This window comes from Corylus avellana, chromosome 5 (genome assembly GCF_965113065.1).
Source record: "Corylus avellana chromosome 5, dhCorAvel1.hap1.2, whole genome shotgun sequence".
In the NCBI taxonomy this organism is placed as follows: Eukaryota; Viridiplantae; Streptophyta; class Magnoliopsida; order Fagales; family Betulaceae; genus Corylus; species Corylus avellana.
Genome location: NC_142494.1, coordinates 23,555,387 through 23,582,992, shown reverse-complemented (window position 1 = coordinate 23,582,992; position 27,606 = coordinate 23,555,387). Strand labels below are relative to the sequence as shown.

Genomic DNA, 27,606 nt, shown 5'->3' with positions numbered 1-27,606 from the left:
AATTACAATCCATCCCTCTTTTATTAGACATTTTCAATTTGCTTCCTCCGATATCATTAAAAAAAAAAAAGGGGAGAAAGAAGGGAGGGGGAAGGGTTTCAACAGAAGAGTCTGAGAGAAGCTCCCCAATTCATCGAGGAGGCCAAGAAGAAAAGCGAAGGCAAAAATGTCGAAACGCAAACAACGAGATGACGACAACGACGTCTTCTCTCGTCCTCCTCCTCCGGGGTCCTCCAACGGTGTCCACAGCAACGCGGACCTCTCTCTCCTCGAGGCACTGGAGAAATCCCAGAGCGCAGTGGAGGTGCTCGACCAAAGGACCCTCAAGAAACTCGTGCTCTCCTTCGAGCGCCGCCTCAAGGACAACATCGAGGCCCGCCTCAAGTACCCCAACCAGCCCGACCGCTTCGCCGACTCCGAGCTCGAACTCCACGAAGACCTCCAGCGACTCAAGATCCTCGCTGGCGGCCCCGAGCTCTACCCGGACCTCGTCAACCTCAATGCGATCCCCTCCATCCTCAACCTCCTCGCCCACGACAACACCGACATCGCTATCGACGTCGTGCAGCTCCTCCAGGACCTGACCGACCCGGACAACGACGAGGAGGAGGAGGACAGCCACGAGCACGCGCGGGTCCTCGTCGACGCGCTGGTCGAGAACAACGTGCTCGAGCTGCTCGTCCAGAATCTCCACCGGCTGTCCGACACGGACGCTGCGGCCGACCAGGACGAGGCGGCCGCCGTGTACAGCACTCTCGCCACCGTTGAGAACCTGATTGAGGTGAAGCCGGCGGTGGCGGAGCTGGTGTGCGAGAGGACGAAGCTGCTCAAGTGGCTGCTGGGGAGGATCAAGTTGAGGGAGTTCGATTCCAACAAGCAGTACGCATCGGAGATACTGGCGATCCTGCTGCAGAGCAGCGCGGCCAACCAGAGGCGTGTTGGGCAGATGAATGGAGTGGACGTGGTGCTCCAGGCGGTGGCCATGTACAAGTCCAAAGACCCCAAGAGCTCGGACGAGGAGGAAATGCTGGAGAATTTGTTCGATTGCTTGTGTTGTCTGCTGATGCCGCTGGAGAACAAGGAGAGGTTTTTGAAGGCCGAGGGTGTGGAGTTGATGATTATTATTATGAAGCAGAAGAAGTCGGCTTATGGGTCGGCCATAAGGGCGCTTGATTTCGCGATGACCAAGTACCCGCCTGCCTGCGAGCGTTTTGTGGATGTTCTGGGCTTGAAGACTGCGTTTGCTGCTTTCATGGGTAAGGTAAACAACATGCCATTTTACTAGTACTAATCCTATTGAGTAAAAGTATGTTTACGTTGCAATATGATATGTATGGTATTATCATTTTGTTGTGCACGTTGTGTTTTTAATAAGTAAAAGAAATTCGGTTAAGAAATAAAAGAGAAACAAATTAGGTTCTTTTCAGGGGTTGTACAAGAAAAAAAATGCCTTCTAAAGTTACAATGTTAAGTTTAATAGAGTAAGAAATGCACAATTGAACAAACGTTCATTGAGACTGCCAAAAACAGTCTCCAATTATCTAAGATAGCTAGACTCGAGAGTAGGTTATTCCAATTGAGCTGAACACAATTCAAGGTCATATTCTTTCTTTCATGCTTAAAAATCTGCATGAGGCTTTATTTTGCACGTGCACTGCCAATCTGCATCCACTACTGTACTCTGACTGTGTGTGCTTGGAGCACGATGTTCGAAAATGGTGGGATTTGTCAAGGATTTTTTATTTTATTTTTCATAATGTAGTGGACCTGCTTCTGCAATGTATACACTGAGTTTGTAATCACGTTTTCCTTAAAAGTTCATAGCACTAACATATTGTGTCTTCTATTTTCTAGATTCCCATGAGTAAGAAGAACAAGAAAGAGCGCTACCAAGAGGAGTTAGAAGAGCGCATTGTATCACTGATTGCATCTTTATTTGGTAAGCAGGAAGTTATATAGCCAATGGTCTTTGGATCAAATGGCCGTCTCCTTCCTCAAAAGAAGGGGTGGAGGGCAAGCCAGGGGTTTGATCTTGTCCGGCTGTTTGAATTGTATAGCCCTATTAAGGAAAGGAAATCTTATGTACTTATTATACACTTGGCTGTTATAGGAGCCACACAGCTTATATATCTTGCTGATCTTTATTTTAAATGACCTTACATTACTTTACTGGGTCCATTATTGAGGAAAAATTTAGGATTTTAATAATCTCAAATATTATCTTGTGTCCTTACCTTTGACTTGTGGACCTTTCTTAGTGGTACTGGTTAAGTCAGTTTGAAGATAAAATCAGTTGGTTATACTATTAACATTCTCCATGTTCTTGATGACTTCGACATTTAAATGTAGACATATGGGATGACTATGTCCCAACCACCTTAGTCTGGGGATAAACTAATTCCCACCATGCGGACAATCTCTATGTCCCATGACTAAAATTGTTTGATTTTTTATTTTTATTTTATTTTATATATATAATTAATATGCTCCGATTACCTTTAGTATGACATGTGCCACTCAACTTGTTAAAGATTCTAATTCTCTCCCTTTTTATATCTATCATGTGCTCAATTACGGAGTTGAGAAAAAATCTTACCTTTGTGATCTGAGTATCAGGTTGGTACTGCGGAGTTTGTTGTTAAGCTTTCTGTGCCTTTGTGATTCTGCCTAATTTGGGTGGATGAATTTTATCAATTGATGACAATGGAAAATATATTTCATTGCTTATATGTTGCCACATTTGGAAGTTAAGGAATTGTAGGACAGTTGAGGGTGTTGAACTTTCTGTGCATAAAATCAAGTTGGTGTTTCTAGAATTGTTGCTTTTTTGGCTGTCAGTATATTGTAGTTTTGATTCTGTTTGTTCTCCTTTTCGTTTTCTGGATGCCCTTAATTTGTGGTGTTGAGATCTTAATTGGTGAGGTTTCTCCTGTATGTGTTCGTATAGCTTACACCCATTTTTTGAATACATATTTCTTGGATCTGCGTATGCTTTTGCTTTTCTACATAGATGGGGTCTGCATAAGCTCACAGTACTGAAATATATGCATATGTAGGATCGTCCCATTCATGTGCATCTCTTATCAAGCCTATCTATTCTTTTATGAAGATAGACGTCATCTGACCTTGCTCAATATTTTCATTCCAGGTGGAATTTTAAGGGGTTCTAGAAGGGAAAGATTGTTAAGTAAGTTTGTGGAAAATGAGTGTGAAAAAATTGACCGGCTTATGGAACTCTATATGAGGTGGGCTTTCTTTTGTTTGTTTATTTCTTCAAGTATTGAATGATCAGGATTAGACTCTTGAGAGTCTTCCATTATCTTAAAAGTCAAGATTCAAGAAAAGACAAATAAGTTTTATTACTTCGTAGATCAGGGTAAGTTTCAATTAAGTCTCTACACTTCTAATTCAAGCAATCAAGTACTTAAAATTTTCCAATTGTTGCAATCAAGCCCAATCAAAGAAATCAGTTAGTGAAATTTGATGATGAGGCTCTCAATAAGGGCCATTAAAATGATTGGTGACAGCATTAGCTCCACCCTGGCCTTCATGGCCACTGCCAGTAAACACCCTGTATAGTTCTGACTGTTGGTGGTTTCCACGGTTGGTGACCCATTTTATCTTTGGAATGGCATAACTCTATTGGTCACATAACCCCATGTTTTCAAATTCCATCAATCTTATTATGGGTAGTCTTTGATTGGACCTAAATCCTTTTGCTATTATGCTAAAGATTAAAGGATTATATTACTTAAAATTAGAAGTTCATTGAGCTAATTGTAACTTACCACTGAGTATAGGATTGTAAAATTGTATTTACCCTTAAAAGGAAAAAAAAAAAAGAAAAAGAAAAGAGTGAAGAGTAATAATATGGGAGGAGTGAACCTCATTTAATGGCTTCTATCTAATTTCAAAAATGTCGAATTTTTTCAGATATTCTGATAGAGTGAAAACAGAGACTGAACGGCTGGACAGTATTGAACTTGATGATTTGGAGGTTATTTACTCTGTTTTTTGGTTCTCATTTCTGTGTACCATATTGAAGTAACTTCACTTTCAACTAGAATTAAGATTCAATTTTCTTACCTTGTTTAGATGGATGAAGATGAGAAGTACAATCGGAGGCTAGAATCTGGACTTTATACTCTTCAGGTTAGATTTTTGTTGATGACTTGCCATTTTTAACTATCAAAATTGACTTTGTGGACAGGTTCCGGTAAAATCTAGGCACACATAATGATCAAAGTTACCGTTTATACCTTATTCAATTGCTAATATAACCCATTTTTTCTGGTTTGTTCATGTGACCATTTTTGTTTTGGTTTGGTATGCATAAGTGCTACCTTTAAATGTCTGAGATGAAAACAAAGAATGCACATTTTTTGAGTAATTATATTGCTACTAATTAATTCAAATGTCTGAGAAAGGTTCCTTTTATTGAAATGAAAATCTTGAGAATTTGTTTGGTGACATTAATTGCAATTGTGTTGGTGAATAATATGGGATATTTCAATTCATTAAATCTAAATTGTGAATTCCATGGATAGTTTATCAAGATAAGGAGAAAAGGCACTTTAACCGATTTAAAAATTCCCAAGGTTAATTGGGTATCCTGACAACATCGTGAGGTTGTGGGTGCTGCTTCTACTCTGAAGGGGAGGAGGGAATGTAACAATTTGGGATGTTCTATTAGCTTTGATGCTAGAGGCAATGGTTCTAGCTGGGGTAAAGGAAGGGTTATTTTGTGGGTTTAGGGCTTCTGTGAGGGATTAGGGTTTATTTTGTGGGTGTCATGGTGTTTCTCCTTTTTTTTGGGTTTTTTCTATTTTTGCTTTGGTGTTCCTTGTGTATACTCCCTATTTACTTAGAGGCGCCTTATGTTTTTTTAATGGTATTTGCTTGATTAGCTATAAAAAAAAAAGTGGGTATCCTGATGCAGATTTCTGAACTCAACTAAATATTATTCCAACTAAATTGGGGTCGTCCACATGGACTGCTTTTCTCAATGCAGGTGGTCAAAGAAAATAATGGAGGTTATATCTGATTAACGAGAAGGTTGAGAGCCTGGTTGTGTTTATACTTGTACCTTTTTGCAAAACTAGAAAGAGATGCACCAAAATCAATAGGAGGGGGCCTGGGACTTTCAATGATCCTTTACTTATGCTCTAAGCCACCCTTGGTTTTGATCAATTAAGATTTCCAATCTTATATGGTTGCCACCTGGATCACACTTAGGAGACTTCTGATAAAGCTTGTAGTAATCTTATGAGATGGTTGATTCTGTTGTATAGCAGCCTAAAAATAGTTGCATTATTTCTCTATGTTAAGTAGTTAGGAATACCCAGTTGTTTCTTGTCCTTGTTAGAGAAATGTCTGGCAACATTGAGTTAAATCATCTCTAGTTTTTTTCTTCTTTATATCCATATTTTTTTTTGCATATCCATTTTTAATGTTAAAGAATAATAAATCAGTCTCTTAATGAAAATATAATGCTATGTTAAAGTAATATTTATGACTCCGAAGGGACTGTATAGCTCATGAAATGCTATTTATTAGATTTCGTTTTCTTTGATCAAGGAGAGTTGAGATTTCTTATGGCTTATCGCAGTCGAGCTCTCCCTTTGTCTTTTTGTGTTTTAACCTTTTTACCTATGATCATGCAGTTGATTGCCGTGATTCTGGGCCATCTTTGGTGCACTGAGTAAGCTTTTGCATTTGAGTTTTAGATATTTTTATGAAGAGATTTATTCTAGCCTCTAGTTCGGGTCTTCACTCCATAACTTGAGAGTTATTTTCTGTGCAGGCACCCTCAAATGAGAGCGAGAATTGAACTACTGCTCAAGCAGCAAAAACTTACTAAGAAGGACGTCAGGGATATACTACAGGTATATGCTTTCAGGCTCCTTCACTCCCCAACTTAGTTTGTTTTTAAAGTTTCTCTTCTTGATCTGTTGTTTTTGGCATGCTTGTAGCAGTGTGTTTGTAAAATTTGTGATTACTTTTCACACAATTTGTTCTGATATTTTTTACATCATGTGTTTGAGGTTTTTTGGACGTGTGCTTACTTTAAAAGTCCACAATTTGAGCTTAAGATCGGCCCAGACTAAGATTTTTAATAACTTCTGTGTAGTCTTCTCATTCATATCCCCCCATCCTTGCCATGGTACATATAAGTGTTTCTTAGAATTCTTCCTTTTTGGCTGTAGTTGAAACTTTGTAGGGGTTAAAGCTCTTGAAATTATATACAAGGATTGTTGCCAAAAAATGACCCTTGGGTGCTCTGTGCCTTAGCAGTCACCCGATTATGTGTAGTATTCTAATTTCAGGACACTTTTGCATCCTTTCCTGGATCACAGGAATATCATGACAATATTGGTGATTTGGATGGACCAGAAGAGAAGGAGCGAGCACAGGCAAAGATTCAAAGGTTCATTTCAGCCTTCTGATTTATTTGGTGACAGAATTAACTTTTGCAGCACTGAAGTATGGTGAAAATGGTGGACCTTATATGATTCTTGAAAGGTCAAGAATGGTAAACGGGCATTGCAAATTCCATGGAAAGAAAATTATACTCGAATTTTACGGTCCAGGCAATGAAAGGAGTAGGTTCTGCTTAGCCTTTTTAATCAAGGTTGTTAGGTTTTACTTAACAGTTAGGATCCTAGAAACTCTTTTAGAAGAAAACATGAAGTTTTATTAAAGATCGATTCATTTTAATGAGTTTTTAACAATTGCTCAAAATTCATATTTCCCGTGGTATGTTTATGAGGTTTTGTTGATGATGTCAAATAGAATTTGGTTAAATTGTATGTTAGTTTCATACCAATCTATTAAAATACATCTTCATTTTTATTTTTTTCAATAGCATCTTAGGAAATGAAAGATCATCAATGGTTACCACTCAAATTGAACTTGAAATAATTCCAACGTAAGCTAAGAGTGAGGAAGATTGGACCGTTGGAGATAGTTGAGAAGATGAATTCAAATGCTTATCGGTTGAAGCTTCAAAGTCATTTATGTCAAGCATTTGGTTCCTTACAATTGTCTCTTATTATCAGTTTTTTCAATAAAGAACACTCCAGGAAGAACTTTTCTTCAGTTCGCTGGAGATGCACTGTATACATAAATATTAAGCAAAGGAAACTATATATCAATCTTTATGCACCAAAGTGGCGGTTGAGAATTCCAGATATCTTTTACATACGTTAGCGACCCGTGGGCTGAGAGATAGAGGCAGTGGCATTAGATGTGGATGATGCGGTTGAAGTGGATCTGTCTCCACGAACCTTCTTCTCAGAATCAACGTAGGCTGGCTTGCTTGGTGGCTGCCGCTCCACTGGCCCTTTGCTTTTGAGCAAAACGACAACTTCAGACATTGAGGGCCTCACACCAGGTGATGACTGAACGCACAGCAGAGCAATCTCTATAATTCTTTTCACTTCTTCTGCTGTGTACTCGTTTGGGTCTAAGGTTTCGTCCACCAACTCCTCATGCTTGTCATTCTCGTACAGTTTCCATGCCTATTAATTGCACCATCAAATAGTTTTAGTATTGTGATGATGCAGTAGATATATATAACCATATATATTTGATATGGGAAATTACCCGTTCAAGGAGGTACTCGCCGTCAGGATCATTCTTCACTTCATTGCTTTTTCGGCCACATATAATCTCAAGAACAACAACACCAAAACTGTAGATATCTACCTTTACTGATAGTTGACCATGGATTGCATATTCAGGTGCCGTATACCCTCTAATGAATTAATTAGATAAAATTAGCTATCATCTAATAATGGTAATTAATAAGGAACCAAAAGAACAAACTTGAAAGAAAGTGGGGGTGGTTCTAACTTGTAACTAGTTTAATTGGCTTACAATGTTCCTGCAAATCTGGTGCTGAGATGGCTTTGATCCTCGGGTAGAAGCCTTGCTAACCCGAAATCTGCAATTTTGGCTTGGAAATCATCATCTAGAAGAATGTTGCCGGTTTTGATATCTCTATGTATGATACATACATGGAATTCTTCGTGTAGATAAGCAAGACCCCTAGCTGTGCCAAAGATTATATCATATCTTTGTTTCCAGTTGAGAGACCCTCGTCTTTCACCTATATCAATCCCAATATCCCATTAGGATGTTCAAATTAAATACAAGTTACAAAACAAGTCAAAAGAGTGAATGCATCAATTATAATAAATCTGGAATTTTCTTACATAGTTGCACGAACAATTTATTGAGATGCAAAAGCAGAAAGAATGCAGTAACATGCAAAACTCTAGCTTTCAGAAAATCTTCAAAAGCGAGGTAAAAAAAGAATAGAAAAGAAAAGAAAAGAAAAGAAACCAATCTGTATACTCAGATAGCAATGACATAATAATAAGGTTGAGATTGTGGTTGTCAATTCAGGACCCACTAGAGGAATGTGTCTGCTGAAAAAACGGAGGGAGGGAGAGCAATAGAGCAAGAGAGAGAGAGAGAGAGAAGATAAGGTCATACTGAGGACAAGCAGCTTAATTTAGGCAGATTGTACAAAGAACAACTCTTCTTATGTCCCAATATTTGAATAAAGATTACGTTTTAAAAGTTTCATTTCATATTCATGAACTCCCTCATTCACTTGCGATTCCTTCCTCAACTATTTCTTCTACCTTTATTGACTCAAGTTCTCAACCAATTTAATCATGCACACACTGAACACTTCTCAGTGCAGCATATTGACCCAGAGTTGATCCTAGGAGCACCTCAATCCCTTTCTTCCTACTTTTGTTTTTGGGATGAATTAGCTTTTCTATAAAAGAACAACACAATACAAGTTACTCCAGCAAAATCAGCTGGAGAGTGGTCAGAAATCCCACATTCGATAAACTCTACATCCGTATTCCCATATTTACCAATCCATTCAACATTTGCCATAACCCGATCTAGCTTCTTTGTCACAAAGTCCTCCCCACTCCTCTTGTTATTCCAAGTGTAAAGAGAACCAGTAAATGCCAAATCCTCAATCTCCAAATGGTAAGAGCAATCCACAAACTCAGTTTAATAGGAATTCAACCTACTTTTCGCCCCTTTCTCTTGAACACTTTTAACCACATTGAAGTCCTCAGCAATTAGCCTAGGAGTCACCCCTACACAACTTCTGAAATCAATCAAATCCATTGCTTCTTACATCTATATATGCTAGTAAAATTTAGCCTCACGCCCTTAGCAATCTAGAAAATCGAAGCCTTTTGGTCTCCCAAAGGATTGAAAATGCCCTAAGCAAAAGATTGAAGAACAAAGAAAGAGACCAAAGCATCCATAATTCGTTTTGACAATATTTCTCTTTTTCATGAAATAATATTTAATCCTACATTTATGTGAAAACATTGATAAGTAGGTTACCAAACAAGAATTTATCCAGGCTGCTGTTCGCCATGTATTCATAAACAAGAAGTAGTTCTGGCCCTTTGGTACAACACCCAAGAAGACGGATCATATTCCGATGATGAACATTACTTATGAGCTTCACTTCACTCTCGAAATCTGCCTTCGCCCTTGAGGATTGGCCTATAGCTAGTTTCTTCACAGCAACTATCTTCCCATTTTTCAGAGTACCCTAGTCAATAATGCAAAGATAAAGGGATGGAAAATTAGTCAACCATACAACCAGAGGATTATAAATGCATTAATGGTAAACCTAGATGAAGATCTAATAGCAACTAAAAGCTTGTTTGAGATTGCGTTAAGGAGCTTAAAAAGTGATTTTAGTACATAAAAAGCTATGCCAAGCAAAAATGAATCCGTTCGGTAAAAACTCTTTCAGGCTTATTCTATGGATAAAAGCTATATTTTTCAATACAATTCCAAATGCACACTAAATGGGCAAAGGAGTCGTAAAGAGAGCACCATTGCCTTTTCATATTACCAAACCATAGATTGACAGAAATAGGGGAGGGGGGGAGTACTCCTTGAAATCACATGAAGAACGTGATGCAAGATGTGCGTATGGCTTGTAATTCACTAGTTTCTTCAGTTTTACCTTGTATACATCACCAAAGCCTCCTTCTCCGAGTTTGTTTTCTTCGCTGAAATTTTTTGTTGCAGATTTCAAATCTTTGTACTTGTAATTAACTGGGCCTCGCAGCTCAGTTGCCCCTAGTATGTCACCTGCTATGGAGTAAAAAAGTTATGGTCATCTAATATGTGAAGAAAACTCTCACATATTTTCTGATAAATGAATTTGAGGTATCCAAAATTAATTATTTGCAGTAGATGAGAAGCAAATGACAAAAAGCTTAAGGAGTGAGAAGTAGTTGACATATTTTAGAAATCGACAACTCGACAGAAATTGGACTGAGGAACAAGAAATGATAGTATTTAAGAAAATAATGGGAAGTTATTCTTTCTATGTCTACATAGCTTGTCAAAATATTTCTTGAAGTTTTTCAAACTGAGCTGAAGAAATTTTCTCTAACCCAATTTCACATGTGACATTTCTCGGATGTACTATTAAAAGTGTATATGAGATAATGAGAACATGTGAATTCAAAAGACAGACTTTTTCCTACCCATGGAGAAAAACTTTGTTCTTTAAATTCAGAAACTTCATGGCATGATTTCAAACTATTCAAACGATGATTTGGAAAAAGAAAGAAAAAAGATACAAATCATTTCACAACTTTATAATTTGCCGTCCCAGCCAAAAAAAAAAAAAAAAAAAAACACATAAAACATCATAACTAAAATATTGTCAGAAAACCTTTGGCGTTCTCACATTACCTCGAATAACTGGCTTGCGCCTTCTTAGTATTGTAAACCAGACAAAGAAAGCTATAAAGAGAATAGCACCTACAACACCCCCAACTACTCCTCCAATAATGGTTTTCTTCTTGCTTGAACTTCCTGTAATTCAAAATAAGGCATCGCCAATTTCAGTACTAAAAAATGTGCAGAGACCAATATATGGTCCAACAGTATGAAAAAAATTGATATTGGAAAAAAGATGTCAGTACTAAAGACTCACCATTTCCTAAGAAGGGACTTATATCAGTAGTTTGGTTATCAGCAAAAAAGGGCGTGTCTGAGTACCTCAGGAAACACCCAGCATCAATTGCCCGACCAACCCTACCAGGAAGACATAGTTCTGCATTGGTAGACGCTACTGTCAAGCAATCCTGACAACCATTTTCACTAACTGTTTCAGCACACTGTGCCACAGCATACACTGTTGTGTTACCATCATCACCAACCACTTCCTTCTTGCTCGCACCAAAGAAACCATTAATCCTAGGCGTTGCAACTTGGAGATCTGCTAACAATTCTTTCACCACAGTACTAAAAGCAGGAGTCTGCGATGCTGTCTGATTTTCACAAACCCCTTTATTACCAGGCTGAGTGGTCTGGTCATAGAAGCTGCTGCTCTCGTACCTGAAAACAAATTTGAAGTACATAATTGATCATTAATTAATTAAATTATTAAGTTATTAACTTTGTTATTTATTTTTTTATAAATTTAAGCCTGATTTAACATTGTCTTACAATAAAGGTATTGAGTTTAAACATTGTCTCTATTATTCACCCGAAAAATTATCAAAAAATTAAAATAATAATTTTACCCATCTAAAAAACACAACTTATACGCTCCATTTCATTTGAGACCCTATTCATATTCACCTTTTATTTTAATTAAATATTTCACGTATTATTCGGTATTAGACCCCACCTGTTAAAGGGTTGTGTTAAAATATTAATTAAAGAAAAATAATATGAGTAATATTTTTTTCATATTTGGTTTATCTTATCTTACAAATCGACCATTAAATTTGCAAATTTATATGGACTTCATATAAGTCAATAGTAAACCCCACAAATTTAATAATTAATTTATTAAATTTGTAAGAGAATATGGACCAAATATGAAGAACTTATTTAGGCTTAACATTTTCCTTAATTAAACTAACATATTGCTCAAGTCAGGCACGAATTGCTCATTATAATTTAATTTTAAAAATACTTTTGCAAAAACAAACGTGTTTATAAAAATAATCACAAAAAATATAAATAATAACAAAAAGAAATAAAAGAATTCATGAAAATACATTTTCTTTATTTTACCCGTTAGTTTTTCAATATAAACTCTGACCGTCGTTTATCCAACTATTTACTTTCTTTTAATATTATTTTTATTAAAAAGAGAGAGAAAGAATATAGTAAAAAAATGTTTTACTGTGTTAGAAACTAAAATGACTGATATTAACTATTATCAGGCTCCGTTTAAACCTGAGCCCTTTAAAAGGGGTAGCCACCGAATACCACGTATCCTGGTCTACAAGGTGACTTGTTTTAAGTGAACGCCGGCTCAGCGGTGGAATTGTCCGTATGGACCCACCATAACAAAATAATTCTAACAATGAAAAAGACCGGACATTAATTGTTCTTCTCAGTCAACGCCGGCTCAGCGGTGGAATTGTCCGTATGGACCCACCATAACAAAATAATTCTAACAATGAAAAAGACCGGACATTAATTGTTCTTCTCAGTCAACGCCGGCTCAGCGGTGGAATTATCTGTATGGACCCACCATAACAAAATAATAATAACAATGAAAAAGACCATACATTAATTCTTAATGGACAGAAATTTTTTCTAAATTAATCTTAAGAAAATATCCTCCAACTTATTTAAAATAGTGTCATGTAGTTCTCAAGAGATAGCTCAATCGGCTGGACTACATCGAATGAAGTGATGGTCACTAGTTCGAATCTCCCTCCCCCATCTTGTGCGGACATATCAAAAAAAAAAATAAAAAATAGCGTCATGTGTCTATAAACATTTAAAAGACACATTAAATTCTTAAAAGTTTACTATCTTAGACTAAATGTAATGTGTCTTTTAAATGTTTATAGACACGTGACACTATTTTAAATAGATTGGAAGATATTTCCTTCATACTAGTTTAGAGAAAATTTCTATCAATTCTTAATTACTTTTTCGAAACAGCTCACCAACCGGATTTTTCATGCATGGGTTCCGCTACAGGTAGGGGCCTACGAGCGAGTTCGGGCTCTGCTTGTGCTCGATTCGATTATTAAATGAGGCATTTTGTGAACACAAATACTAGCTCGAATATTAAACGAAGAAAGCTCAACTCGACTTGACTCGACTCGATTCGGTTAGGCCCGTGAGCAGTTCGTATAAGGCTCAAATTGATTGTTCACATACGTTGCTCATATTAATATTAAAAATTGACGATTTTTTTATTTTCTAATAGCATCATTTTATTATAAAATGATGCATATCCTCTATATTTGAAACCAAATGCTTTGTTGTATTGACTCAGGCTCCATACTCAGCTAGTTAGGCTAAGCAAATGCTGATATGTAAGCTGGCTTTCAAGTTTAAATTTATAATAAAAAATTAAATTAAATTAAATATAAGTGCCAGCTCGCGAGCTGGCTCGACTTATTATGAGTTCAAGCTCGGGCTCGATTTTTTGGCTCGTCCTTAAGCTTGAGTAAAATTTAAACGAGCTGAGCCAAAACAAGGGAAGTTTGCTCAGGCTCGGCTCGTTTACACCCCTAACTACAGGAAAAAAATGATATTTAGGAGGCTCTTATATGATGGATATATAACTATGATGATATAACAGTGAATATCAACCATGGATTTTTATTTTTACAAGTTTTTGTTGATCCAAATAATGAGTTTTACTGTCATATTATTATAATTATATGACAGTCATATGAGAATTTACTAAATAACATTAGTTGTCTTACTATAGTCAAATTAATATTCAATCCACTAAAATAGAAAACACATAATTAGGGACCATGATAATTTATAGCAAATTAATTATTGAATTAGTTATAGTATATAATAAATCATTTATTTTAAGAAATTAAATTATATCATTCTTTTAACCATAGTAGACTAAAAACAAAAAATTATGACAAAGAAAGCGCGGAGAATGTATCGTACCGGAGGAAGCAGCCGTCGTAGATGACGCGGGCACCGTTGGCGGCGGAGCAGTTGCGGATTTGAGCGATGGCGGCGGTGAAACAAGCGAGGCAGTCGGCGGTAGAGAGGTAGTTCCGGCACTGGACCATGGCATAGGCAGAACCCGTGACTTGCTGTGCAGTTGCGAATCTGGTGTTGGTGTTGTTGAGCTGTGCTGTGAGGTCGGAGAAGGTGGCGTTTAGGCTTGCATAGAAGGTCGACTCGTTGGACACGTTGTATTGGCTGCAGCCGCTGTTTAAGAGATTGATCTGTGGGTCTGCAACAACCACAGCCGTCAACCACCACCATATTAACATCATTGACAACACCCCATGCGTCTTTCTATTTGGGTTCATCTTCAAGCTCGGAAGTAGTACGTAGCAGTACTTGTTATATATATATATATATGGAACTTGAGGAAGTTTGCCTTGTATATATATATATATATATAGAAATAGGAAGAAGTTTTGCTTCAACTATTGGGCAAATATATGAACTGTTATAAATTAATTTGGAAGCCAAAAAAACAAAAAGAACGTCACCAAAGGAAAATAATCCATGGGGAACGCGTTTGTATGACAACTGATCCCAAACTTTGTCAGGTTAATTTCCAGAGTTGTTGAAGTCCACAAAAATTCCTTTTTATTATATTATTAATTATTATTATTCAAAGGAAAATTCTGTCTATATCGTTATTTATTTATCGGTAAGTCTAGTAAACGAAGATTTTTAATAAGCATAGTATTCATTGAACAAGACTAAAAATAGAGGTACCTAAACCAATCATTACATAAACTTAATAATTTCATTTGTACACTAATTCATCATATATTACATTAATATACAAAAAGATATGATCTTTTTCGACGTGTTGGTTGTTAAAAAGGTTTTAGGAATTGATTTTGTCTTTTCAACGTCTTTGGCATTTTATGTCACAGCATATTAAGTAAAACCACTATAATACATGTCGAATAAAATGCATAAGCATAAAGTCATAGCATATTAAGTAAGTTATAACATACTAAGTTGAATGGTTTTTTTGGTTTGTGCCCCAAGGCACTTACCAACATAATCACAACAAAATACAATATTGAATATTTGTCTCGCTAACATGATAACATCTATGTGATTCAAAAAAGATGTATTTCATGTCTCAACCTTAGTATTCAGATTTAAAATTCCATAAATAATTTTTTTTATTAGGAATAAATTACCAAACACCTTTAATTTGTGTTTAAGTACGGAAGTACCCCATGCACATTAAAATTCATCAGGGAATTAATTTCCTTTGACGGATTAGGGAATGAATTTCATTCCAATCTAAACCTATATAGCTTGTACTGTTTTTCCAACACACACCAAATGCATCATATATATATATATATATATATTAAGAGTATGTTTGAGATTGCGTTAGAAAAAAAACTTAAAAAAAACATTAATCTAGAAGAAAAGCTTTATTTTTCATCTTTTTCTAAAAGTGCATTTAAAAGAAATACTTTCAGAATTTTTTTACCAATCATATCTGTTTTTTATTTGACATGACTTTTTAAATACTAAAAGTAACTTTTAAAGTCCGTGCAGACACAATCTCAAATTAATAAAGGAAGCTATATATCAATCTTTACACACAGAAGTGACACTAGAGAATTTAAGATATCTTTTATGTTAATTAGCGACCCGAGACCTGAGACTGAGAGGTAGAGACAGTGGCATTAGATGTAGATGATGGAGTTGAAGTGGATGTGTCTCCATTAACTGTCTTCTGAGAATCAACGTAGGCTGGCGTGCTTGGTGGCTGACGCTCCACTGGCCCTTTGCTTTTAAGTAAAACGACAACTTCAGACATTGATGGCCTCAATGCAGGTGATGATTGAATGCACAACAGAGCAATCTCTATAATTCTTTTCACTTCTTCTATTGTATACTGGTTTGGGTCTAAGGTTTCGTCCACCAACTCTTGGTGCTTGTCATTCTCATACAGTTTCCATGCCTATTAATTGCACCATAAAATACAAAAAAAAAAGAAAAAGAAAAAAAAGAGAAAGCTTTTAGTATTGTTATGATGCAGTAGATATATATTTCCATTTCTTATTAGAATTTATGAATAGTAGTAGCATATTTGATATGGGAAATTACCCGTTCAAGAAGGTACTCGCCGTCAGGATCATTCTTCACCTCGCTGCTTTTTCTGCCACATATAATCTCAAGAACAACGACACCAAAACTGTAGATATCTACCTTCTCTGATAACTGCCCATGGATTGCATATTCAGGTGCCGTATACCCTCTAATGGATTACATAAAATTAGCAACTATCATTGAATAATGGTAATTAAGGAACAAAAAGAACTTCAAAGAAAGCGGGGTGGTTCTAACTAGTTTGGCTTACAATGTTCCTGCGAATTTGGAGCTGAGATGACTTTGATCCTCGGGTAGAAGTCTTGCTAACCCGAAATCTGCAATCTTGGCTTGGAAATCATCATCTAGAAGAATGTTGCCGGTTTTGATATCTCTATGTATGATACATGCATGAAATTCCTCGTGTAGATAAGCAAGACCCCTAGCTGTGCCCAAGATTATATCATATCTTTGTTTCCAGTTGAGAGACCCTCGTCTTTCACCTATATGATCAATCCCATTATATTGTTTAAATTAAATACAAGTCAAAAGATTGAAGAATAAAGAAAGAGATTAAAGCATCCATAATTCACAGTACTTCTGATCTTTTTCATGAAATGGTATTTGAGCCTACATTTAAACTTAAATGCATTTATGTGGAACCATTGAAGAGTTGAGCTTAAGTTACCAAACAGGAATTTATCGAGGCTGCTGTTTGCCATGTATTCATAGACAAGAAGTAGTTCTGGCCCTTTGGTACAACACCCAAGAAGACGGATCATATTCCGATGATGAACATTACTTATAAGCTTCACTTCACTCTCGAAATCTGCCTTTGCCCTTGAGGATTGGCCTATTGCCAGTTTCTTCACTGCAACTATCTTCCCATTTTTCAGAGTACCCTAGTCAATAACGCAAGGATAAAGGGATGGAAAATTAATCAACCATACAACCAGAGGATTATATATAAATGCATTAATGGTAAATCTAGATGAATATCTGCTCACAATTTACCTTGTATACATCACCAAAACCTCCTTCTCCCAGTTTGTTTTCTTTGCTGAAATTTTTTGTTGCAGCTTTCAAATCTTTGTACTTGTAATTCACTGGGCCTCGTAACTCAGTTGCCCCTAATATGTCACCTGTCATGGAGTAAAAAAATTATGGTCATCTAATATATGCGGAAAACTCTTACTTATTTTTCGACAAATGAATTTGATGTATTTATCTATGATTAATTATTTGTGGTAGATGAGGAGAAAATGATGAATGCTCAAAATATTTATTGAACCCTAAAATTTTTTTCCGAACTGAGTTGATAATTTTTTTTATTATTAAACTAACATACGTCTAAAATACATCTAATTTTCATATACATTTTTTGAAATGCATGTGATCGAGAATCGTATGCTCCATTAAAACTGCATATGAGAATGTGTTAGTTTCGATCATAGATTGATTTTCTTCGACGAAGTTAAAAAGAAAACTTTATTCTTTATTCAAAATTCAAAAACCCCATGGCATGATTTCAAACTTTTCAAAATATGATTTGGAAACGAAAATAAAAAATAAAAATCATTTCATCACAGCTTTATAATTTGTTGTGCCAGCCGAAAAAAAAGAAAGCACATAAAACATCATAACTAAAATATTATCAGAAAACCTTTGGTACGTACACATTACCTCGAATAACTGGCTTGCGCCTTCTTTGTATTGTAAACCAGACAAAGAAGGCTATAATGAGAATAGCACCTACGACACCCCCAACTACTCCTGCAATAATGGCTTTCTTCTTGCTTGAACTTCCTGTATTTAAAAATACTACTGAAAAATTTGCAGATACCAATATTGTCCAACAGTATGAAAATATTTGATACAAATTAATTACAACGCAGGAAAAAATGGGAAAAGGTGTCAGTACTCAAAACTCACCATTTCTTAAGAAGGGCAGTATATTAGTAGTTTGGTTATCAGCAAAGAAGGGCGTTTTTGAGTACCTCATGAAACACCCAGCATCAACTGCCCGAGCAGCCGCATTAGGAAGACATAGTTCTGCATTGGTAGACGCAACTGTCAAGCAATCCCGACAACCATTTTCACTAACTGTTTCGACACACTGTGCCACAGCATACACTGTTGCGTTACCATCACCACCAACCACTTCCTTCTTGCTCGCTGCAAAGAAACCCTTAATCCTAGGCGTTGCAACTTGGAGATCTACCAACAATTCTTTCACCGCAGCACTAAAAGCATTAGGCTGCGATGTAGTTTGATTACCACAATCCCCTTTATTACCAGGTTGAGTGGTTTGGTCGTAGAAGCTGCTGCTCTCGTACCTGAAAACAAATTAATGTACATTACAACAAACAGAAATTTCCTCCAAATTAGTTTAAATTTTTTTTTAATTTTTTTTTTAACCTACTCTAATAATTGCTAAGTGTTATATATATATCACATGTTTTTTTTAATATTTTTAACAGTAATTTATTACCATTTTACTAAGGGAAATGCTAGGTGCTCTTCCTAACCGAATTTGGCTTACATGCTGTTATTAAAATAACAGCATGTATGCTGTAGTTTAATCAAGGGTCAACATTGAATTTCTAAAAATCTCTTTTCATTTTCTCTCCTATTAAAACCTTGTAAAAGTAAGTTAACTTTAAAATTCAATCTTGACCGTTAATTAAACTGTATGCTATTATTTTAATAACAGCATGTAAGCCATTTCTAAAAGTGGATTTTAGTAACTACCAAGAAGGATGGGGAAGTTAGTACGTAAGAGCCCACCAACATATAAAATTTTAAAATTAATTAATTTGAAAATGATTATAACTACCAAGTGCATGTGGCCTAAGTTATATTTATTACTTAATTATTATGTATAAGATAGCAGAAAAAATATTTAACATCTTATATAAAAAATATGTAAAGATTCATGCCTCCCCTTGGGGATGCTGGCCCGTGCCTTAGCCACCTCTTCTCTTTCCTTATTCTTTTAAGATTTTTACTTTTTTAAAAATTTATTTTATCAATGAAATAAAAATTATTATTTTAATCTGATGTAAGAAAAATGCTAACATAGCGTTGATGGGGGGCATTACTGCTCTATTAAATTAACGTTCTTCAAAACTGAAGATTGCATTATTGTCTTTCTAAATTACAAAAAAATTGCAATGTACCTCTTTTGTCTCGCATAAAGACAAGAATGCCTTTAAAAGTTTTTTTTTTTTTTTTTTTTATAAAGACAAAAATACCTTTATAAATTAAAAATGAAAAAAAAAAGTACTCCATTTAAAAAAGAAATTATAATTTTTTTTATTAAGTCAACAAGGGTTGGAATTATCTGTATATATATATGGACCCCAACTTAACAAATAATTCTAACAATGGGCCCCTGAAAAAGACGAGAAATTAATTCTTAGAAACGATTTTTTAACAAATAATTCTAACAATGGGCCCCTGAAAAGGACGAGAAATTAATTCTTAGAAACGATTTTTCCATGCTTTCGTCCGACTAGTCAAATTAATATTCAATCATCTAGAAAAGAAAACACACAGGGGACCTTGATAATTTATAGCAAATTAATTATTTTTTAAAAAAAAATTGTAATTCCACCTAATTATCCGAAGCCTCCCCACCATAGAAACGAAGACCCACTGGTTGAATATTCAACCTGTTGTGTGGTGCCTTGAATTACTCAAGTCTTGAAGTGGGGCCCGTCTGACATTGGAATGCCAAGCTTGACTTGGAGTCTTTGGGCTATTGTTTTGGGATTTTACGAGCCACACTTTTCTTCTTTGGCTTTTGTTGGTTTACTACTCCAATTTGGAGTACACGTATCTTTACTCCAAGTTGTACAAGGAGTTGCTGACCAACTTTGAACCTCTATAAAAAATGGAGGCTTTGCAACATAGTGACGTGGGAGAAAAATTAGAAGCAACATATCTCATTATGATTTTTTCACTTTGTTGTGGCTTGTGGCACTTAGAGAAAAAGATAGTTTTCTTTGTTAATTTTTCTCTTTTTTGTGTCAGAGTGAGATTTGGGTGTATTGGTTTTGAGTGATTTTCTCTCCGTTACTTTTGTACTCTATCTTTTGTTAGTAAATTTCCTTCGGATCGTCTCCGCCAATTAGATGTAGGCTTATTAAGTCGGACCACTTAAATATTGATGTCGTGTGTGAGTGATCTATTTTCTATTATGTTCTTTTCTACTTCTTTGAGATTCTGTTATTTTAATTTCATGCACAACACAACCTACTCTCGACTAAGATAATGAACTCGATGGTTGCGTGTTCGGTTCGCTCTAGCCTCTAGAAAAAAACATAGGTCCGGGGATAATATTTATATAAACCATCATTATATATTTATATTGTAATTTTAAAATTTTGATTTGACTTAGTTATTTTATATCAATAATTGATTTCATGGAATTAAATTACAGGGAAAAATACACTTTACCCCTGAAGTATTTTGACCTTCATTTGCACTTTTAATCCTAATGTTTAAAAAGTGACACTTTATCTCCCAAAGTATCTGATATTGACACTTGACCCCATAAAATACACTTTACCCTTGAAGTATTTTGAATTGACACTTTATCCCATGAGTTGATATTTTACCCCCCAAAATTTAGTTACTTCGGGAAGTAAAGTGTCAACTCAAAATACTTCTGGGGTCGAGTGTTAATGCTAGATACTTTAATTTGGGAGTAAAGTGTCACTTTTTAAATATTTGGGTTAAAAGTGAAAATGAGTGGACAGTTCAGGGGTAAAGTGTATTTTTCCCTAAATTATATCATTCATTTGACTAGTAGACTAAAAGAAAAAAAAAAAAAATACAGAATTATAACAAAGAAGGCGTGGACGTTGTAGCCTGTAGGTAGTACCTGAGGAAGCAGCCATCGTACGTGATGCGGGCACCGTTGGCTGCGGAACAGTTGCGGATTATTTGAGAGATGGCGGCGGTGAAACAAGCAAGGCAGTCAGGACTAGATAAGTAGTTCCTGCACTGCACAATCGCATTTATATAGGCCGCCGGAGCCGTAACTTGCTCTGCAGTTGCGAATTTGTCGTTGTTGTTCAGCTGTGCTCTGAGCTTCGAGAAGGTGGCGTTTAGATTAGAATAGAAGGCCGACTCGTTGGACGCGTTCAATGGGCTGCATCCAGTCTGTAACAGATTGATCTGTGGGTCTGCAACAACCACCGTCAACCACCAACATATTACGGTCATTGAGAACACCCCATGCATCTTTTTATATGGGTTGATCATCTTTAGCTTTTTAAGATCAAAGCTCAGAAGTACGTAGCAGCAGCTGGTGTATCGAACTTGAGGAGGTTTGCCTCATATATATATATATAGAGAGAGAGAGAGAGAGAGAGAGAGAGAATGAGAATGATGCTATAGATGAGAAATAAGGAAAAGGCCAGGGGATATAAATATTGAAGGGGCAAAAATACACTAGCTCTGGAAAACAAAATAAAAACAACGTCACCAACCGTACACGTGGAGATCGAACAGGTTTATCTGTGGTTATTGGTTCAACTGACCAAACGTTGCCAGGGTTTCCAGGGTTGTCCTTGAACAAGCAGAAGCCACGTTGTTTTTTTTTTTTTTAAGCGGATAGGAAAAAGGATTACAAATGAGAGATTTTCCGTTCTTGATTTTGATGCAAGAAAAAATAGGTGACCAAAATATCAAATGAAAATGCTTTTAAACACAAGATTTGAGGTGACTCATCTAGTTAAAGAATATGCATGCAGTAATTTACAGTCCTAGAAACTTTTTGAACCTTCCAATTATATATGCAAAGAAAGCAAGTTTACATTAATATCTAAAATAATAGATGCAAAATTTCAATATTTGAAAAGAGACAACTACTGAATGGCAACGATAATATTAATTGCATCTCCATCCCACAAAAGCAAGTAAATCCCAAGAGAGGTAACAATTTGAGAGGCTAAAAGAGCAGCTTAAGTTTCACCAATAGTCACTAAAAATTATAGCTACAATTGATCACTCTTAACCGTCACATCAAAGTTAGCCTTGACAGTACCTGAGAGAGGAGGAGACCAAAGAGAGATGGAAAGAGAATCATTCCAAGCAAGTTTATGAGCCTTCACACTGAATTTGTGATCTTCTGAAGAGTCGACTGACCGGGAGGAGACCATTAGAGTCAAAATCTTTTTTTTTTATTCAATGGAAAATTACGTCTATATCATCATTTATTTAATAGAAAATTACTGTTAATTTAACCATCATTAACTTCTAACCGTCACTACAAAAAAAATAGGATTTTCTGACGTGGCTACAGTACATGTGTTGTTGCCACGTCAGAAATTTTATGATGTGTCAGAAAATTCTGACGTGTTAAATTTTGCAACATCAGAAAATATTACAGATTTTAAGAATTTAAAAATTATATAATTTATGACGTGGCGACATATACCACGTCAGAATACTATATATATATATATATATATATATATATATATATATATATATATAATTATATATAAATATATAATTATGTAGAATTTTTTTTTAGGAGACTTTTTCTGACGTGCCAAACATGGTACGCCAGGAAACTTCATGCGGAGACAGACTCGCCATGGGCGGGATTTTGAAATTTTTTACCCAAATTTTTTCCTCTTTTTATTCTTCCCTCTTCTTATTTTGAAATTCCCCACACTCTCTCTCTCTCCTCTCTCAATCTCCCTCTTCTGATCTGCACGGTACGAAGCTAGTCTCTAGAGGAAGAAGAAAAAGAAAAGGTGAAGATAAAAAGAAGAGAAGCAGCAGATTGAAGAAAAGCAAAAGAAGAAGAAGAAAAAGGAAAGAAGAACAGAAGCAGAAGGAAAAAAAAAAGAAAAAAAAAAAGGAGAAGAGTAGAAGAAGAAGAAGAGAAGATAAGAAGATTTTTTGGGTTTTTGAAGATTTGTTGGGTTTTGAGGTTTGGGTTTTTGATTTTTTGATTTGGATTTTTGATTTTTTGAAGACTTTTTCGGTTTGGATTTTTGTAAATAGAGAGAAGAAGAGAAAGACAGTACTGAGAAAATGGAGAGCATGGAGACATGAAGCAGATCTGCAGAAACAAATTGAAGAGAAAAAAAAGGAGAAAAGAGAAATTGGCGCAGCTCCCTCACGCGTGAGGGAGTTGCCGTGCAAAGATTTCAATTTGTTTTTTTTTTTTTAAAAAAAATATATATATTTTTTAAAATTTCCTGACGTGTCAATTTTGACACGTCAGGAAATTTCTGACGTGGCATTTCTACCACGTCAGCAAATTGTTCTGACATGCCACACAATAAAACGTTAGAATTTTCTGACGTTCCACCCATTGACACGTCAGGAAATTTTTTTTCCTGTCACCTATGTTTCTGACAATCTACACGCGTCAGAAAAGACACGTTAGAAAAATTTTCTGACGCGTCGGACACCATAAAACGTCAGCAATCTCCAGTCAAAAAAAATTTGTTTTTTTGTGGTGCGTTCAATATCACAATAGGTACACTTAATATTGATGTTCATATCATATTTATAATTAACGAGTATTTAACTAGGACCGTTGAATCATAATTTTTAGTAGCAACTACTTTATTAGATTTTTTAGATTAAACTTGATTTAATCTTACAATTGACATTAACGGTAAAGTAAATCTAACTATTGGCTCTAGGGGTGGGCAAAAACCCGCCCCTATCCGCTCGGATTTAGTTATTTTTTTGTGGAAACAGATTGGATTAATTTCTTCCAACTCGTGCGGGGCGGGGAGGGGCAAGTTTTAGGTAGAAAAAATTTTGAGCAGCGGGTACCCGCCCTGCCCCACCCTGCTAATCAACAAATAAAAATAAAAAACCCTAGATCTAACTCCTTCTAATTTTAACCTAGCCACCTCCTCTCTCCTAGAAAAATAAAAAAACCCAAGTTCCCTCTCCCTCTCGCCACTCCCTCTCCCTCGCCAGTTTTTGTTATGGCCATGACCGTAAGAGAGACGATGATGACGGTGTAGAACAAAGACGACGACGGCAAGAGAGAGAGAGAGCCCCAAATCAACCGAAGAGCACCAAAGCACAAGGATGACGACGAGGAAGAGCCTACCCACGATGACGACGGTGTAGAACTATAGGATGATCCCGAGGAGCAGCAATCCAACGCCGTTTCGCTCCACGAGAGCGAGGTCCTCTTGGTGCTTTGATTCAAAAACTGCCATGGCCAAAACACCTGCCCCGCCCAACCCGCATTACCCGCTCCGCAAAATCCGAAATCTAGCGGATAGGGCTAACAGTATCCGGGTTACGAGTAGGCTTTTTCAAACCCACAAGGTGCGGGTCGGGTGAGAGAAATTATCAATATCCGACCCGATCTGACCCATGCCACCCCTAATTGGATCTTACTTATTAGAAGCATCCTAAGATCTGAGAAGATCGTCCTTGTTGGTGCAAAATCTTCATAACTTAAAAACAAAGAGATATGCTATAGTGCAATAAAATAATCATTTTTGGCCCATAAAAGTCCTAGGTGTTAAGAGGTTATAGGTTTATCAGTGGGTGGGGCCACAACAATTATAGATGGGGCCTATGATCTCTTGCCACCTAACACTTTATGGGCCAAAAATGATCATTTTATTGCATTATATCATTTCTCAAAAACAAAAGTAAAATTGTGTATAATGTCATTTTCTTTAAGAAGGTGCAAACTCGTCACACACCAGGAATTATACTTTTAAAACTAAGCCAAAGCTATGATAATTGCTCATCTTTTTGTGCTCCAAAGTGATGATTTGTGGAAAAGAACACTTCATAGGTAGATTTGTGAGTCCACAACTTAATAAGCAAATGAGAAATGCTATGGGTCAATAAATTTCTCATATTTGGCCCATATTATATCTTACAATCAACTATTAGATTTGTGGGGTCCACCATTGATTTTTGTAGGGTCCACATAAAGCTACAAATCTAATTATTGATTATAGGAAAATATGAGCAAAATATGGAGAACATATTGACCCTTAGCATTTTTCTAAGCAAATACCCAACCAAAATGATGCGTGTGACGTGAGCCCTCTTTATTTTGATAAAACTTTTCTATCTTTTGTTAACTTGAAAATGTTTAAAATGAAAAACTGGGTTTTCTTTTAAAAGCAAGGTGTACGTGTGTGTATATATATATATATATATATATATATATATATATATATATATATATATGTTGAAGTTGTTGTTTAGGCGCCATTTGAAGTGTTTGGCAATGTGAGATGGATCACTATGGTCCTTATGGAATATGATGTCCCTTTGATTTGATCATGAATATATGTTGGTGTAGAATAAATATGCAATATGGCAAAGAGAATAACTTATGAGAATAACTTATATAGGGAGGTTGCACAAAAGTCACATTTTGTGCCACAAATAAGGAGCTGACACATCAGCTAATTTCATTAGACTTATACTACAAATAAAAACTCAACCGCACTAAATTATACTCCAAAAAAATTAAAAAATTAATTTTTTTATTAAAAAAAAAAAAAAAAAAACAGATTTGAAGGGGTGGCCCCCCACATTGGGTGGCCGGCCGCCACCCCCAGGCCATGGGGGGTGGCCGCGCGGCCACTCCCATGGCCTGGGGTGGCTCGCCGGCCACCCCATAGGCCATGGGGTGGCGGCCAGCCACCCCAGATCCGAATCTGGGGTGGCTGGCCGCCACCCCCAGCCCATGGGGGTGGCTCACCGGCCACTCCCATGGCCTATGGGGTGGCCCGCGCGGCCACCCCCATGGCCTGGGGGTGGCGGCTGGCCACCCAATGTGGGGGAGGGGTGGCCAACCGGCCACCCCTTCAAATCTGTTTTTTTTTTTTTTTTTTTTTTAATAAAAAAATTAATTTTAATTTTTTTGGAGTATAATATAGTGCGGTTGAGTTTTTGTTTGTAGAATAAGTCTAATGAAATTAACTGATGTGTCAGTTTCTTATTGGTGGCACAAAAGGTGATTTTTGTGCAACCTCCCTATGTAAGTTATTCTCATAAATATTACACCCTATGTGTTGTTTTTTTTTTTTTTTCTTTTTTTCTTTCCCTAGTGCGTACGTAACATACACACATAACGCATCCATCATGTTATCTTAGCCAAGAGTCGATTGAATATTCAACCGGTGGGGAGGAGGTCTTGGTTTCTCTGGTTGGAAAGTCTTCTATTTGAAAAGAATTTTCTCAGTCAATTGAATTACTTTTAAAGACGGATGGAAAGCTTAAAATTAAGTGAAACTAAGATTTTTTTTAATAATTAATTTGCTATCATTAATTGTCGTATGATGAGAAATGATTTTTTTTTTTTTTTTCTATTCGTTCTTTAATTTTTTAAATTATTATTAAATTTATAGGAATCATGTGTGAACCCACTTTGGACTCCATGTACAAGTCCAAGCACGTCTATAATTTGACTAGTGGCTAGTGGGACCAAAGCATGCAAAAATTCCATTTGGGTCTTTGTCGGTGGCTCATAATTCCACAGCTGTGCCGGCGTTGACTGAAAGCAACCAACGACTTGTAGTCCATAGTAAGTGGTATAAATTAGGAAAATGCTGGGCTTTGTTTGGCAAAGTCTTTTTCTTAGACACTATAGTTATAGTTGATATAAATTTATGTGAAAAAAAGGTAAAAAAGTTTGGTATGAAAAAGTGAAAAATCTTTGTTTTGTAGTAATTTTTTTTATTTAAATAATAGTAAAAAGTGAATGATGTGATATAAAAAGTAAAAAAAGTTAGAATGTTTTGATGTTGATTTTTTTGAAAAATGGTGATGAACAGTAACAAAGGAAAATAAAAGGCTTTGCCAAACAAATGTGTTTTTTTGTGTTATTTTGGTCGAATATTATTTTTTAAAAATTAAGTGAAATAAATAATGGCTACTTTCTTTTTTTGCTTTTTAAAAAATATATCAACGTAAGATTAAGAAAACACTATGAATATTAAGGAAGCCCTTAGCATTCCCCAATTTTTTAGTGGTATTCATTATCCTAAATATATAATCTAACTATATGTTTTGTGCACCATGGCTTCTTGGTAGTTACTAAAATCGACTAGTCACTTTAATAGAAGTTAAATTATGGAAACAATATTCAAATTCAGAATTTTGATTCTGATACAATGTTAAATTACTACTTATTTGATAAGTTTATCCTAAAATTTTAATCTATTTCATTTAATTAATATTCTAACACAATATTCTTTTAAAAAAATTACAGGTACGAGAGCAGCAGCTCCTATCACTACAAAAAAAATTACTATTTCCTGACGTGGCAAACAGTACATGATTTTTGCCACGTCACCATTTTCTGACGTGCTAAAAATAGTGCGTAGAAAAAAAATGAGCATGATTTTGAAATTTTTCCCTCTTATTTTCCCTAAACTTTTATCCACTTTTTATTCTTCCCTCCTCATTTATTTTCCCCACACTCTCTCTCACCTCTCTCAATTTCTCTTCTCTCCATGGCAGATCGAAGAAAGCAGAAGA

The 27,606-nt window shown here is 36.0% G+C and overlaps 3 protein-coding genes across 3 annotated transcripts; 1 reads left to right on the top strand and 2 right to left on the bottom strand.

The window, feature by feature from the left end:
- The first annotated feature begins 93 nt into the window (after window positions 1–93).
- Window positions 94–6,717, top strand: LOC132182082 (ARM repeat superfamily protein). The gene is made up of 8 exons (XM_059595288.2): window positions 94–1,261; window positions 1,855–1,939; window positions 3,149–3,245; window positions 3,934–3,997; window positions 4,096–4,152; window positions 5,664–5,701; window positions 5,804–5,885; window positions 6,357–6,717. Exons 1-8 carry the CDS (start codon window positions 167–169, stop codon window positions 6,444–6,446), a joined length of 1,608 nt encoding a protein of 535 aa, XP_059451271.2. The 5' UTR covers window positions 94–166; the 3' UTR covers window positions 6,447–6,717.
- A 140-nt stretch (window positions 6,718–6,857) lies between these two features.
- LOC132180693 (cold-responsive protein kinase 1) lies at window positions 6,858–14,410 on the bottom strand. The gene is made up of 8 exons (XM_059593600.2): window positions 13,960–14,410; window positions 11,006–11,409; window positions 10,762–10,884; window positions 10,022–10,149; window positions 9,385–9,598; window positions 7,879–8,110; window positions 7,606–7,756; window positions 6,858–7,520 (listed from the first exon to the last, which is right to left on the bottom strand). The coding sequence occupies exons 1-8, from the start codon at window positions 14,331–14,333 to the stop codon at window positions 7,206–7,208; spliced, it is 1,941 nt and encodes a 646-aa protein (XP_059449583.2). The 5' UTR covers window positions 14,334–14,410; the 3' UTR covers window positions 6,858–7,205.
- Window positions 14,411–15,526: 1,116 nt separating this feature from the next.
- On the bottom strand, window positions 15,527–21,452 carry LOC132180692 (cysteine-rich receptor-like protein kinase 2). Its single transcript, XM_059593599.2, has 8 exons — window positions 20,987–21,452; window positions 18,031–18,434; window positions 17,782–17,904; window positions 17,113–17,240; window positions 16,787–17,000; window positions 16,370–16,601; window positions 16,117–16,267; window positions 15,527–15,970 (listed from the first exon to the last, which is right to left on the bottom strand). The coding sequence occupies exons 1-8, from the start codon at window positions 21,367–21,369 to the stop codon at window positions 15,650–15,652; spliced, it is 1,956 nt and encodes a 651-aa protein (XP_059449582.1). The 5' UTR covers window positions 21,370–21,452; the 3' UTR covers window positions 15,527–15,649.
- Between the last annotated feature and the right edge of the window lie 6,154 nt (window positions 21,453–27,606).